This window comes from Scaptodrosophila lebanonensis, unplaced genomic scaffold (genome assembly GCF_003285725.1).
Source record: "Scaptodrosophila lebanonensis strain 11010-0011.00,11010-0021.00 unplaced genomic scaffold, SlebRS2 tig00000001-arrow-pilon, whole genome shotgun sequence".
NCBI lineage: Eukaryota > Metazoa > Arthropoda > Insecta > Diptera > Drosophilidae > Scaptodrosophila > Scaptodrosophila lebanonensis.
The window spans coordinates 168,527-183,607 of record NW_022060529.1 but is presented as its reverse complement, the minus strand read 5'-3'; the positions used below and the strand labels follow the sequence as shown (position 1 = coordinate 183,607).

The window sequence follows — 15,081 nt, the reverse complement described above, 5'->3', positions numbered from 1 at the left end:
GCCGACACGTGGTCAAAACAAATGATGAAACGTACATATTTCATTCGACGACAAGTCGGCCCCTAATTATAATGTGATTTCATTGTTAGAAATCGAAAGACTGTTTTTTAAACTTCTTCACTCTGCAGATTTGGCATGTCGTTTTGAAGGACCCATTATATATATATTTAAATTAAATATAATCAAAGAATAAATAAATACAATATCGCTGTTTCATTGAAAGAACCCAACAGTTCGCCACAATGAATAACTTTAAAATAATTTTTGAAATTAGGTAAAAAGGTAAACAAAAGATGCAGACGAACCTTTTTTGCGTCGCTGATGGACAATGAACCAAGCGACTAGAGCTGCATTGACCAGCAAAAAGCCGAATGCAGCCAAAGATATGCCAATTATGACCATATTCGAGGTGCTGGAATCTTGCGTTAACTCAGTTGGCAAAAGTTCAATTCCTGGATCGATGCAGCAACAACATGAAAGGATGAAAATAAAGGAGAAAAAACACAAGAAATATGGTAAATATAAAAAAGAAAAAGCAAAACATAACAGAGCAAATAAGACAATAAATAAATACGAAATGAAATGAGAAACTGTAATAAAAATGTGGGGTCTGTAGGTTATGCGAGTAACGGGGTGCGTAACGGGATCTGCGGGCATATTTTGCCGGCCTTAGAGTCGGGCTTTGGTTGTTCGCTTGCCCACGGATACGTTGCCACAGCCGTTGCCATGAAACGGGCACGCAGCGAAATCAAATAAAAAGAAAAACGCGACGAGTGACGCAAATCACGTAGCCGTGGAATTGGGTCTGGAGCCGTGGCCGGAACATGTGACAGCAAATGAAATTAGCGCGAGATGCTGGCAATGCTCGTAAGGTCCGCGATGCCCACACCGATGACCACATGGCACGTGCAGGAGGAGCCTCTGGAAACACAAATTAAAAGAAAACAGCGACGGGACAGCAGCGGCGGACATTTTCAGAATTATAAATTCAAATGATATGTCCCACAATTTGTAAGCAGCAGTAGGAGGAGAAATAGCAACGGCATCAACAACAACAACAACAATGGCAGCAGTTCGTATTCCTCTATGGCCTGACAGTGTGTGTCTATGTATCGTGATATGTAGAGCATACTGTACCTCTCTTTAGGCGCTTCTCGTTGCGCTTGTGCAGACAACAGCCGATGACAAACACATTGAGAACCACCACCGTGATTCCGGCGGCAACGCCGACCAGCAGCATGCCCGACGGTCCACCCAGCGGTGTTTGGCTCGTTGTTGGCGGACCACCGCCCAGCGAGGAGGCTGGTTGGGAGGGAGGCGGTGCCTCTGCTTTATAGTTGTAGTTGGTAGACGTTAATGTAGTCGCCGCCGTTGGTGTATCGTTGACGTTGTTGATGACCATAATACAATTCCAATTAAGTGCAGCATGCGGCAAGGCAAGAAATCATTGAGTGAAGAATAGGAACGGCAGCAACAGCAAACAAGCTGCACAAGCAAAAAGTACCCAACGAAATAATAACATCGGAGATCCGCAACTTTTATACCCTTGCAAGTATTTCCTTTTCAAGGTAGAATCATCATCGACTATACTCACACTTATTAATTGCTGATAGAACATTTATGTGTATTGAAGCTTCTGTTATTTAAATCTGCCCTTCTCAAAAGCAATCTAGACTTTCTTTTAAATTATTGATTCATCATGATATTATTGCTTATCATTATGAACTTATTCCTTATGTCAATGTATACTACCGGACACTGTCACGTAAAAAGCTACAGCTAAGAGCTTTAAAAACATTTCCAATTTAGCCAAACAATTTCCTTGCTGTCACGGAACGTTTTCCAGGTACTCATATTTCATTTCCGGACTGCGTCAAAAATGGCTTTCAGAGTGACAGCCCTAGAATTTACAAATACTCTACATTGGTACAGTCAAATAAATGTAAATTAATGAAGTTATTACAGCTGTAATTAAAATTTTTTACTGACAATTTCTTGACATAGTTCGATTGAACAATTCATTCATGTGTTTGGCTAAATTAATGGTTGAAAGTTTTATGTGACAAATGGGAATGAATTGTTTTTTTTTTTATTATCAAATACGGTTCACATGAAATTTATAAACTATTGTTCAAATAAATAGTTTCATCACTTATTGTCAAAGTCTAGAAACCTTTTGTATTCTTTATTGAGATTATGAATAATCAATTGGGGTATTTGGTGTTTAGGCTGCAGGGTTTCATAAATATTACGCATGCGCCGTGTTGGCTTTCGAAACAGTATACTAAAAATATTTCCTCCTAATAAATTTGTCGTAAAAGGGGCTCTATACAATTTGACAACTAATTTTGCAATACTCCACATGCAAGGGTATAAAAAGGCATAACTACACCGAGCGGCACGAAGTAGTCGGCACGGCCTGGGGTTAGATCATTTTCGCCAAATTTCAGCTGGGCGCACATAAAAGCCAAATGGCGAGCCGTATAAATCAATGTCAACGGTACGCTGGCCCAAGTGTCGCAAGGAGTCATAGGGAGAGCTGAAAATGGCAGTGACTGGACAACTGGCGGCTAATTTGAATATTTTGTGCGGCTGCGTTGTCACAGACCCATAGGGTCCTAAAATGGTGGGTGTACGTTGCTTACCTTTAGTCTGAGCGCGCGCCAAATCCGGCAGATATGGGGAGCTGCCCAAGTCATTGTAGGCCATCACAGAGAACAGATATAGCGTGTTCATGCGCAGGCCGCTGATGGTCAGCTTGTGGCTGTTGGGCAGTCCATCGATGTAGCTGTACTGCTCACGGTCCACCATGCTGTGCGTAATTGGAATTTGCATTTTTACATAGTGGCATAGGGATGACGACGGGAGGGGGCGAGCAGTCGGCGGCAGGAGTAGAAAAAAGAGGAAAACGAGTGAGTTTGCAATTTCGAAGGTTATGTTGTGTGTTCTCGACATTTGCAGTAATTGAACTGCTCGGCGATACGTACCGATAGCGCACACGATACGAAGCCTTTAGGCCGCCATCGAAGCCCGGTGTCCAGGCTACGGTCACCGAATCGTGCGTTACATTTAATATGTTCAGACTAAGCGGCGAATCGGGCTGTGACGTTATATCCAAACGCACCGTTTCTACATCTTCCCCCAACTCATTGCGTGCCACACACTCATAGGCTCCGTAATCGGCTGGAGCCACTTTCTCCACTATTAATGAGGACTCGTATGTCAGCGAGTCGATCTTGCGTTCCTCCACCTCATATTTGTATGTGTGATTGATGGGTAACTCTTTTTTCTCCTGACGCCAAATGAATTGCGGCTTGGGCGAGGCCTGAGCACGGCATGGTAAGCGACCCTGTTCCCCCGTGCCACTTGCAGCGCGCAATTGTGTCGGAGACTTAGCAATTTCGGGGGCAACTATTTTGGAAGTAGAGGGAGGTTTGCAAAGTATATTAGTACAAGTTATATACATACGTTAGCGAATTAAAAACGTATTACGGCTTATTGAGAGTGAAAATACTCATGTATTTATCGTTTCACCTATTTGAAGAAGTTTTTCAACCCAAAACAAATAGGAGATTTTTATACTCTGTACATGAAATGAACCAGTGTATATTACGCTTGCGCGAGCTATAAAATGTAACATGCAGAAGGAGGCGTCGCATGTTAGAATGATATGAATAGAATTTGAATTTTTTGAACTTTATAACTATTTTGGTACAATGCCTTCAACTTACTTAAATCATGATTATTACGTCATATTCTTTAAGTATTTCAAAATAATAGTAAATCACCAAAATTCTTTATATTTAAATATTATTTAACCATCTGTTTGGTCTGTTATCAAACGACAGTAATATATGAGACACAATTTGAGCGCGGCTTAAGAAATGAAATGTAATGTAAACTTCACTTACATTTCACAATTAACAGGATATCACGGTTCGTTGGGTTGGCCACGCGATTGTCTGCGACGCAACGAAAGTTTCCGACATCCTCGCGCTGGGCATTCTTAATATGCAGATAGGAGCTACCATTGGAGAACGTTGTCGAGGTCTTCACTGTCATGTCATAGCCGACGCGTTCCCACTTCACATGCTCCTCGGTCAACGGCTTGCCCTCTACATTGCAGGTTAGCATCGCATCCTCGCCGGGATTGACAATGACATTCTCGGATATGGACTTGATTGTGGTGCCATCTGTGCACAATTCGTAATTAGACAACGTTTGGCATGTGGTTAGCATGGGTTGTGGGCTATGGTACTTACACTCTACCACGACTGTAATGTTAAGACTAGCCTTGCCCTGCGAATTGGTAGCCGTGCACGAGTAGATGCCGGCATCGGCTCGATGCAGCTTTGTAAAGTTGAGATTGCCGCCATCTGCATAGATGCGAAGTTCGCCGGAGCCAGAGCCGTTGGCCTCATGCGGTATGGGAACACCGTCTTTTGTCCACGTGTAGGCCACCGTCATGGGATTGCCGTTGGCCTGGAGTGATACCTGCAGGGACTCACCCTCTACGCCGACGGCAGTCGATGAGGGAGGCGGAACAAATTTTGGACGATCTGCGGCAGATGTAGCAGTGATTCAGTCTCTAATTGCTCAATTAGTTGCGAAAAGCGAGATGCATTTTACTTACACAGCACATCTAGGCTGATGGCCTCGTGGACGCTACGCTGAAGCGCCTCGTTGGCGCTCTGGCATGTGTAGACCACGCCGTTCATTTCCTGTGTTATGTTTACTTTGAACTCCAGCGTTGAGACCGTGCCGCTCCAGAGGCCTGGCTTGGATGTATTATTAATGCCTATAGGAAGGAAGGAAAAGAAGGGTGGAGAGGTAAAGAAACAGAGGGGAAGAGAGAGAGAGCGAGAGAAAGAGTATGGAATGGGCGTGATTTTACTGACTGTCTGTTTGGTTGTTTGGTTGTTTGGTTCGTTGGGTGCTTGGCTGGCAACCAAAGCGGATGTTGCCGTGCAGGCAACGCCTTCCAAAATGCCGCGTCCATTTTGACAACGACGGCGCCGCCAAGACCCTGCCAATGTGCCAGGACTCGGCATGGGCAATTGTCCAAGTTGCTTACCTTCGATGGGTATACCATCCTTCCACCAGGATAGCTTTGCCGGTGGGTTGCTTGAACTGGAGTCGCATATGATAGTTGCCTCCATGCCAGGTCTCAGCTCTTCCGGTTCAATGCGTATTTTTACCGTCTCGGGCGCAACTGTAAGCAGCGATGAATAGAACAATGGGGTGTTATTAAGTCATTCCGTCGCCATATGCTCCTCAATCGTTACTTACAGTGCACGCTTAGCGTGGTTGACTCAAATAGTGGAATTTCTGTAGCACTATTCGCTGCTTCGCACCGATATTGTGCCTGGTTGTCGGTGACATTCGCCAGAATGGTTATTTCAGCTGACACAGATTTGTCCGCGGTACGTATAATAGAGTTGATCTGAAAGCCAGTAAATGGAAAATGTATTGAGTGCCATTGCCCCAGACTTAAAGATGTAAAAGCAGAAAGACTCAGGCTCCAGATACCTTAAAAGGATAGTCAAAGCGAGCTGTGGCTTCCAAAAACATATGTCGCACCCAAATCCCCAACGAAAATGTGAGCACAAAAAACAAAACAGCTGAACAAAAAGGCAACACAAAGTTTTTGCCTCGACTTTGTTTGTTCAGCGAGCTCTCTGGGCCGCTGATGAGTTGTTGGAAGGAGGGTGGCGGGGGTACTGCGACACATGCAAATAGCTGCAGCAGCAGATGCAGCATGGAGCAGTGCAGAGCCCGCTGGCTGACACATGGCGGGTTGTGTAAACCGACGTGGCACCTTGCTTTGCATTTCATTCTACTTTAACCCTCATCCGAGTACAATATGCTACCCACGTCCCTTACTCAGTCCGCCAACGTTTGCGCATTTTAATTTTGTTGATAAAATATCATTTAATCAGAGCACACACAGATGAGTCCCCAGTGGTTTTCTGTTTGTCCCTTTGTCCGTCGGTCTATGCGTCTAGTGCGGCTAGGGTGCAGCTGACGTCGAAACAGAAGCTCTGCAGAAATCCGCTGAGTAACTTATGTAGGTATATTTATAAAAAAAAACGGAATCTTGTATATCTGGAACCCTTCACTAATTTATAGCTGTTCTGCACTAATTGTTCATATGGAAGTTATATGAAATATTGAAGCGATATCAAAACACTAATAAACTATTTGGTTGTCATAAAAAAGAGCTGAAATTCAAGTAATTTTTGACGAAATATTTTTTGTTTTGGCAAGTTTTTAAATGGAATGGCCTTCGAATATTATTATATTTTTCTAAGCAAATTCTTTAAAATTTATTATAGCTTCACTATGAATATGGGAGCCACTAACCATTTAATGTTATTATCGTTTCATAGAGATACACACGTAATAGGTATTAAAGCGTTACCGGACGAGTTGTGAAAGCAATGACGTTGGCAAAATAACAGAGATAAAATGCCAAACACTGCCTCATTAGCACTTTAAGCCCATAAAGCGGAAACGGAAATGGTCAACAAAAGCGCCATTATTGTTTTGCGGATGTTTGCTGTTGTTGATAGTATTACATGTTCCTTTGGATGGGTGGGTGTTTGTGTGATTTTTTTTTTGTTTTTTGTGTGAACGTCACCACTGCTCTTTTATTCTCTGCTGCATTGTGCACTAAAATGCACAAACAAAACAAAAACTCACCCTTTTGTCGTTTTTGTACCACGTAAGCGTTGCCAACGGATTGCCGCCAGAAGAAACGCAAAGCAGTTTTTGCACCGAACCAGCTGGTATAATTTGTCCTTCCATATAGCCCGAAATTAATGGCGGCGCGGGAGGATCTGCAAAGAGCGGAAAAAGTCGTTGATAAAAGCCAAAAAGCAAACAAGGCAAGCAAAAATTTTGTAGCTTAGGGGCAAAGAAATGGACAAAACTTAGCGGCACTGCTCAACCCAAACTGGTCCTTTCCCTTTCCCGTGCCAAAATTCAAGTTCTGGCCAACCGCGGCGATGTCGAAAGCTGCCAACCGGCAGCACAATAAAAATTAAAATTATTTAATTTGCCGCACATAAAGCGTAAGTATCTACAAGGCGTTTCTTTTTTAGGCCATGTAAGACAAAGCGGCCTTGAATTATCTCATGAGTACCATGGAGCCTACACCAGCAACTGCAGCTCATCAGCACAAAGATAGCGTGGAAGCGCGCGTGCCCGTATTGGGGGAGTCGGATAGGCGGCAAGGACGCCCGTTACTTCGGGGGCTTTTAGTCATTTTCAGCTTAGCCCACAAAGCGTGGTATGGGTAATAAATGTAAATCTCGCAGTCGGGCGTTGGCTGCCTCGGTTTTTGCTCCTCCCCTACTTCGCTCCTTTCATTTAAACTGTTGGTGGAGCTACTGCTTCTGCTGTTTGTGTTTTGATGCTGGTCAGAAAAATTAATTAGCGCTGCAGGAGTAAACAGAAAGCACCACAGCATGGGTGCGGCAGCGGGGGAGCTTTCAAGTACATAAGTACAAAAGGCATACACACAAATACTAGTAGTATGTTTATGTACAAAGAACAACATAGATGGAAAAAGGGCAAATATGTGGGGCTCTAACACCAAAACTAAATATTGTAGCTGCGTAATATGGCTCATTGAAATGGTATTGGATGGATGTTTATAATGTGCTCTATGATTTGCTAATTCATGCACGTATTAAAGGTACTCAGAGCAACTGACTTACTTTTATAATTGCATATCTTTGGAATGAATTTCTTAATACTACATATTAATACTAAATACTACTACTATACTACTAATACCTGTTTAAAGCTATCAAAGTATTATTTGAAAACAAGAGAGAACGCTAGCCCACAAAAAATAAAATAATTCTAAAAATTTTTGTAATTAGTTAAAAAAATTTCAATTTATTTATGAAATGAAATACAAATTACTCAATACATACATATAAAAGTAGTTTATGTACAGTTTCAATAGCAAACAGTTTTGGAGTGCATTATATTTTGGAAATCAAAAAAATAAAACTATCACAGCATACACACATAACGCATCTCTGTGCAAAATTTGGTGTCTCTAGCTCTTATAGTCTCTGAGATCCAGGTGTTCATACGGTCGGACAGACGGACAGACAGACAGACATAGTATTGTCATACTGACCAATATATATACTTTGTGGGGTCTGCCACGCCTCCTTCTGCCTGTTACATTTTTCGAAAAATTAAATTCCAAAAAAATAAAATAAACTCGTCTTTTCTCGGACCTGGATTCCAACTTTGGTTATTGCAGCTTCTATAGGTTCTGAGATCCTTGCGTTCATCCAGACAGACGGATGGACAGACGGACAGACGGACGGACGGACATGGCTAGATCGATTTATCTCGTCACGCTGATTCAGAATATATTTACTTTATGCGGTCGGAGTGCTTGCTTCTGCCTGTTACATACTTTGCTCAAACCTAATATACCTCTCTACGGGTACAGGGTATAAAAATTGCTTTCTCAGTATCTCACAGTATGGTTTGCAGAAAAACCACGCCAGGCATTTGGTCCACTAAAGTTTTTTGCTACGTTTTTCCAGATTCTTTTTTGTTATACAGCTATGTGTTTATGTTTGTTTGTTGGTTGTGGTTATAATTGAAGTAAATGAAGAGTGACGTTGAACACGGGATAATGGAGTTGAAGACATTTTGCCGTTCACTGTTCTGTGTTCGGAATTCGGCAATCGGTGTTGTGACAGTCAGCGGTGACAGAGTCACGGAAAACGAGCTCGCAGTGAGGGAAGCGAGTGGATAGAAGGAAGAAGAGAAGCTCGTCCTCTTCCAGTAACGACAGCTTAACAACGAGGGTGGCGTGCAATTTTCTGGGCGGAGACATCGTGGTTGGGGCAGTTGTGTGACAGCTGTTGACATGGGAAACTCGCACGACTCTCTAATTGTTAAAGCTAATGATTTCCTAAGTGATTTTTGAAACTCTACACATGGATTTTATTTCCACATTCTTTAAGCACATGGAATTTTATATGGCATGTTTAGGAACTCTAGACAGGTTACAGACAATTTGGAGCTATTATAGTAGTCCGCAGCTGGTAAAGATTATGCCACGGCTGAGCTTGCCATTTTTGGTTCCATAGCTTTGCAGGCAGTCACAAATTTTAGCTCCCCTTATTACGCGACCAAAGCCCACACGTGTGCCATTGACAACGCTAATGGGCTTGAACGAGAGGGTCATGCAAATGCGTCCAGGGAATCCCATGCAGTATTCCTTGCTGAAGGATAGAACGTAGTTGCAAACGCTATGATCAATTATCTTAGCATCGTATTCAATTGGCTCCTTTAGCGCTGTATTCGGTGCCACCTCTAACTCGACCTCCATCCAAAGGTTGGGAAAGAGCCGTATGACAGAGAAGCGATTGTTCGAGTTACAAATGCAGGCGCGAATCATCTCCAGAACTACGAGGGGAGCTGCTTCCGTGTACAGCTCGACCACTATGCGACCCATTGGACGTACATCTTTTAAATAGACGTCAAAGAAAATGCAGGGTCGTAGGAGTCGCTTACACTCCAATTCTTTTTCGGGCAGTTGCAAATTAAACGCCTCGTACTTGCGCAGGGACTCTGCCGGCACTACAAAGTGCGAGACTTGCTTACGCCTGCCCAAAAATTCGCGGCGGTGCGGATCTGAGGAAAGCTCCAGGCCCGAGTCCACCTCACTACGGACCTCGAGAAGTCGTTTGCCAAACTCCTGGTTCATGCGTTCCAAGCGCTCAACGTTCGAGACCGCGCTCGCATAGCCCGACAGAACAATTGGTTCTTCAAAACGAAAGGGCACGATTGCGCCGTGTGTTCTCATTGTGTGTGACATCTCCGCCAGGAGCATAATATTCTCCCTGGTGCGTTTCATGTACACGTTGGCATCGTCGCGCAGCATGCTTATGCCCGTAACACGGGTCGGATGGAATGTGGGTGGCAGAGCGTCCACTTTTGTTGTAATATTCTTCATGCGTTCAATATGCTGCTCGTAGAGAGCATCATGCACCGCTGAGCCGGAGGACTTTTGCTTTTTGGGAATCTTCTTTTTCTTCGGTTTCACCTTGTTTTTATCCTCTTCCAAGTCGAGCAAGCGCTGGCGCTCTTGTTCTAGCACCTCTTCGGGCACACATTCCGGAAACTCGACTGTCGAGTCCATCATCACGAGTCACTAATTGAAAATTTACAATTGCAATAAACTGAACTGCAGTATACAATCAGGATTCTATTACGCAAAAAAAAATCTAAAATTTTGTTATACCAACAAACCGAAATTCTTAAGTTAAAAATTGAACTGACAATAAACTGAAAACTCTGAAACTAAGTAAAAAACGCCCTTTTCATTTTCTCATTTTCTCTCTTAATACGGGAATAAGGGAAACATCTGTTTTGCAATGGAAGCCAATAGAACCTTTTGTCTCAACTAGCTTCAACTTGACCTACAATATCTATACCCTGTACCCGAATGATAAAAACGGTATATTCGGTTTGTGCAAAGTAGGTATCAGTGAGAATCTTCGACACCATAGGGTATATGTATTCTTTATCAGCATAACGAGAGACATTTATAAAGGCCGCCTGTCTATCTATCGAGCACATCTGCAAGCACAGTGCTTGCTCTTTTATTTCTGCTTGTTTTTGCTTAGTGACTTGTTTTTGTGAATTAACTTTTTTGAGCTTCTCTTCTTTTTCCTCCTCGGCTTTAGTCATAGTTGACTTTCGTCTGAAAATCAGATCCAAAATTTTACGTTTTGCCTTTATTCTTGGTGCATATTTTAATTAGATTTGCTTCTTTCTGGCTAGCATAAGCATCAATAAAAGAGTTAATTCAAAAAACATTATATTTTTCTGGCTTGATTTTGAAAGGAAGAATATTATTATTCTTTAATGTGATTTATGCATTTTTCCCTTAGTTTGTTCTATGTATAATAAGGCACGCAATTTTAATTATGCTTCTAACAATTTATAATATTAACTCCCTGATAGCTTTTCTTGGTGTTTCTTTTTATGCTCGTATATGGACCTTAATAGTAGTTGTGATTGGTGGTGAACTTTTTGCATTGCTTAAAGACTATTTTACTGTAAATAAGACTTTTCGACTTACACAGGACATTGATCGTGTGAGTAGAGACGACGTTTTCTGTCAGTTGCATATTCAATCCATGACATATGACCACTAATGAGCGCTTATTGGGCTCAACAGTGGTGGTGAAGTTGGAGCTGGTTGTCCAACCACCTATAAACAAACAGAGTAAATAAATAAATCAAATATGGATGGATGTGAACATTGTGAAGATGTCAGAGAAGTCAATTCATAAATTTTTAGTTAGTACTCACCTTCCGGACTGACGATGGTCTTTGATGTGGCATTACGTATTTGACGTCCGCCCACCATCCATTTAATTTCGGCAGGTGGATTCGATGGTGCTGTGGTACAAGTTAATGGCACAATGTCGCCAACCCTGGCCTCCGTTGGTCCTGTCACAGTGACATGTGATGGTGCAACTATAGAGTGCAGTGAAAGAGGTCGATTTGATTAGCAGGGTATAATGAAAGAGTAAGCAGGGCTGAACCTGAATCCAAGCTCATCTGTAATTTTACTTGACATTAATATTTAATTCGGCTGCACCAGTGGAATGTCGACTTGCCTAGAAAACTTCGAACACATGCCGTATACTTTATGTACAATCATTTTTGTTTTCTGAAATAGAGTGACTGGTTGGCTGGCTGGCTGGATGGCTAACTGACGACTTGTGTTGCATGCAAATGATGACTAAGTGAGTGACAGACATCCGTGCCTTGTTGAGCTATTACCTAATACCTAATGCTACGCCACAGCAGATGCATATGGCTGCCTCACTCGGCTATGATGGATAAGTGCAGCAGCCAGTGGCAGACGAAGTAGCAGCTAAGGTGGCAGCTATGCATATATTACCCATATGCCGTGTACACATATATGTATACACGCAACTACTTACAGATATACGCCTTGGTCTGGGTCTGAGTCTGGCTGTTGCCATTGGCTAGGCTTTTGAGCCATGGGAGTACAAAACTTCGACTCGATATGTTTCGCATATAAATAAACATTATGAATTCTTAAATTTACGCAACTTTTCAGCTCCACATTACCCATGGTGGAGAGTTCCACCCACCGCTTAGACAGCGCCCATACATCTTCATTCAGTTCATATGTCCCCTCCCTACATTATATGCGAGAAACGTCTTCATTTTCTGTGCCACATTCGGTATACATAAATAATGCGTGTTGTAGCCACGTTCGCTATTCGCCACTGACAGGCCAGCTGATGTTAATGTATATAGTATATGTGTATGTACACAATATATGTATGTCGGCAGCAGCCATTGTGAAACAGTTAGCACGAGCCAAGCAAGGCTCGAGAAGCTCAACAAACGAATTTGTTTTCAACACTACAACACACAATTGTTGATTTGTATGTGCATAAAATTCTGCCGGCTATCTGCACACCACAGGGGCGGGATATATTGAAAAAAAAAAAAAATTATATATACATATATATATGTACATACATTATATTAGCAAGGCAAGGTTATGCTATAAGCAGCAGTTCAAGTTGGCAGCGTTCAATAAGGATTCCGATTTAAAAATGTATGAAGACTAGTGTTAAAGTTTGAGAAGAAAGTGGCAGTGTTGTTGAATCAAGTTTTTCGAAGTGTAAAGCCACACCTTTTGCTTGACTCATTACATTGAGGTACGATCATACATTTTTAAATTGAAATTGAAGTCATAGCTTTATATGAATTTGTAAGGCTAGAGCCCACATAGTAACTATTTCGCATCGACTTGTGACACTGACTTCTGACTAATGAATTAAGCCTCGATTTTCATTTGACATTTATTAAAATCAGATATATGTGTACATACTTAAAAGAGTTAGGTACAAAAAGGTTCAAATTTCAGCTAAATCTGTCTAGAATTAGACAGCAAGCATTGCAAGACGATGGTCAGCTGCGTAATGTGCTGTAAAGTGCAGTTGATGAAAATAACGTCTTGTGTCATCTTAACCAGTGACAATTCAGAGCTGTAGACGTGCATTCTTGAAATTTGAATATCACTCATACGCGGCGTTGCCCTCAAGTTGCCCATTTACATATTACACACACAAAAACATATAGTATGTATCATAGGGGCGCTTGAGTGTGTGCGTGAGTGAGATGGGTAGTGGATGGTTGCGGGAGGCTTGGCAGAGTGTCGCATTTCAAAGCGCTAACGACTTTTGCGAGAAGTGTGCGTCCGCCATGTTGGCTTTGTGCTTGATTGCAATTGTTGTAACTCTAACAAGCTGCAGCTGCAGTTACAGCTGCAACAGCAGAGGCTGGAGAGGAAATGGGAGACGGCTCTATTTGGCACTTGAAAAGAATTTGCATTGCTTGATTTGACAAAGGCAAGTGTTAGGTAGCAAGGACGGTGTTATGGATGGGATGGGCGGTATGTGTTTGTGTGTTGTGTTGAAGAGTCTTTTCGAGTGCAAACTTAAGCTTAATTGCAAAAGAAAGCAACAGCCCAGACGGGCAGACGGGCTTTTTTTAGCAGACCGCCCATCCACCCGTTTCATGTCGCGTGCCAAGTGTAAGTCTGTCAAATTAGAAGATGCCGAGCTGGCTGTTGACATAAGCCATGTGCCTTTGCCAGTGCCTTTGCCTGTACCAGTGCCTCTGTATGCAAATATGAAAATGAACGAAATACAATTAGGCGCTCAGCAGGCGGCAAAGGTGCTGCCAGTGGTAGCTTTCTCGCAAATTGCCTGTCTGCATAACAAAGCATGAAAATTATCTCGCATTTTCCAGGGCGTATGCGTAATTTTAAACAGCAGACGCTTTGATCAAATTAGCGATGAGAGGGTAGGTAGTAGTAGGTAGGGTACTTACATAATACAGCCAAATCAACTTCCGCTTTGAGTGGTGTTTGTGACATCACATTGCTGGCCTCGCAACGAAAGCGCGCCTTATTGTCACCGGCCTCGGCAGTGAATGTGTAAATGTTTTCCGAAAGACGTCCAGAGGTTCTGTGGTACAACGAAAATAAGTGATATTTAGCAGAATTAAAGCGAGTATATTGGCTTATCACTCACCTGTAAGCCATGCGTATTTGAGAGCCATTTTTGTACCAAATGAGCTGGGCTGGAGGATTACCGCCACGACTGCGACATATGAGCTCCACATGCTGGCCACGCCGCAAGGTTTCACCCTGCGAATAGCCCTCGATATAGGGTGGGCCGGGTGGATCTGGTAGTGAAACAAATAACAAATTTAATGGAATTCTGGCACAAACATAAAACTATTTGCTATTAAACTAAGTGCAGTCAAAGCTGTTCAACTGTCGAAACGTGACTTTGGAATATTCTCAAATAAAAATGTATTTAAATGCATTGCTTTTATTATCTATTGCTGATACAACTCATACTTTATTTTTTGGCCACCGAATATTTTCAATAGTTCTTAGTTACATATGTTCCTAGTTGAACAATTACCATCATATTTCAGTTTAAAAGTTAAAGTTGTTCTTGCTATCTAATACACTCAAAAGAGAATGGAATGGAATTTTGTTTGTGCTACTAATAGTTTTAGGATATGAAAGAAGAAGAATGATTTTGTTAAATTTTTTTGCCACTTCATTTGAGTTTAATTCCTAATTCTTCTATATGCATTTTTTGTATATAACTTGCAATCTCTAGCTACTATTAAGATATTGCTGCAATCGCATCGAGCTCCCTTCTTATCGCAATCTATATGGTTTTAGTGAAATGCCCTTTTATGCTTTGAATAACAAATACGAGAGTATACATATTTAACTGCAGCTGCAGCACACAAATAAATTCAATTTACACTAAAACAAATGAAGACCTGACTGGCCAACAAATATAGTAGGCTTTTTTCAGCTCGTACATTTCCATCTGCTGCCATCCACATATGCTAAATGTTATTTTATTTTTGTGTGCTGTGTTTGGTATATAGTTTTTAATTGAAGTGTTTGCATGCAAATCGTTTATGCGGTCAAACGCATTATTTTCCGATTTC

The 15,081-nt window shown here is 42.0% G+C and overlaps 2 protein-coding genes across 2 annotated transcripts in view; both read right to left on the bottom strand.

The window, feature by feature from the left end:
- Window positions 1-15,081, bottom strand: part of LOC115634451 (nephrin) — a gene marked incomplete at its 5' end in the record, with an annotated part of 105,025 nt that overhangs the window by 34,611 nt on the left and 55,333 nt on the right. Inside the window, 14 exons of the mRNA XM_030532163.1 lie at window positions 306-452; window positions 1,138-1,326; window positions 2,646-2,812; window positions 2,988-3,411; window positions 3,912-4,193; window positions 4,263-4,559; window positions 4,634-4,798; window positions 5,075-5,212; window positions 5,290-5,443; window positions 6,703-6,839; window positions 11,129-11,260; window positions 11,362-11,529; window positions 13,933-14,069; window positions 14,136-14,289. Coding sequence (XP_030388023.1) covers window positions 306-452; window positions 1,138-1,326; window positions 2,646-2,812; window positions 2,988-3,411; window positions 3,912-4,193; window positions 4,263-4,559; window positions 4,634-4,798; window positions 5,075-5,212; window positions 5,290-5,443; window positions 6,703-6,839; window positions 11,129-11,260; window positions 11,362-11,529; window positions 13,933-14,069; window positions 14,136-14,289 — 2,691 coding nt within the window. The remainder of the gene's footprint in view (window positions 1-305; window positions 453-1,137; window positions 1,327-2,645; window positions 2,813-2,987; window positions 3,412-3,911; window positions 4,194-4,262; window positions 4,560-4,633; window positions 4,799-5,074; window positions 5,213-5,289; window positions 5,444-6,702; window positions 6,840-11,128; window positions 11,261-11,361; window positions 11,530-13,932; window positions 14,070-14,135; window positions 14,290-15,081) is intronic.
- On the bottom strand, window positions 8,956-10,316 carry LOC115625798. Its single transcript, XM_030520979.1, has one exon. It carries the CDS (start codon window positions 10,184-10,186, stop codon window positions 9,065-9,067), a length of 1,122 nt encoding a protein of 373 aa, XP_030376839.1. The 5' UTR covers window positions 10,187-10,316; the 3' UTR covers window positions 8,956-9,064.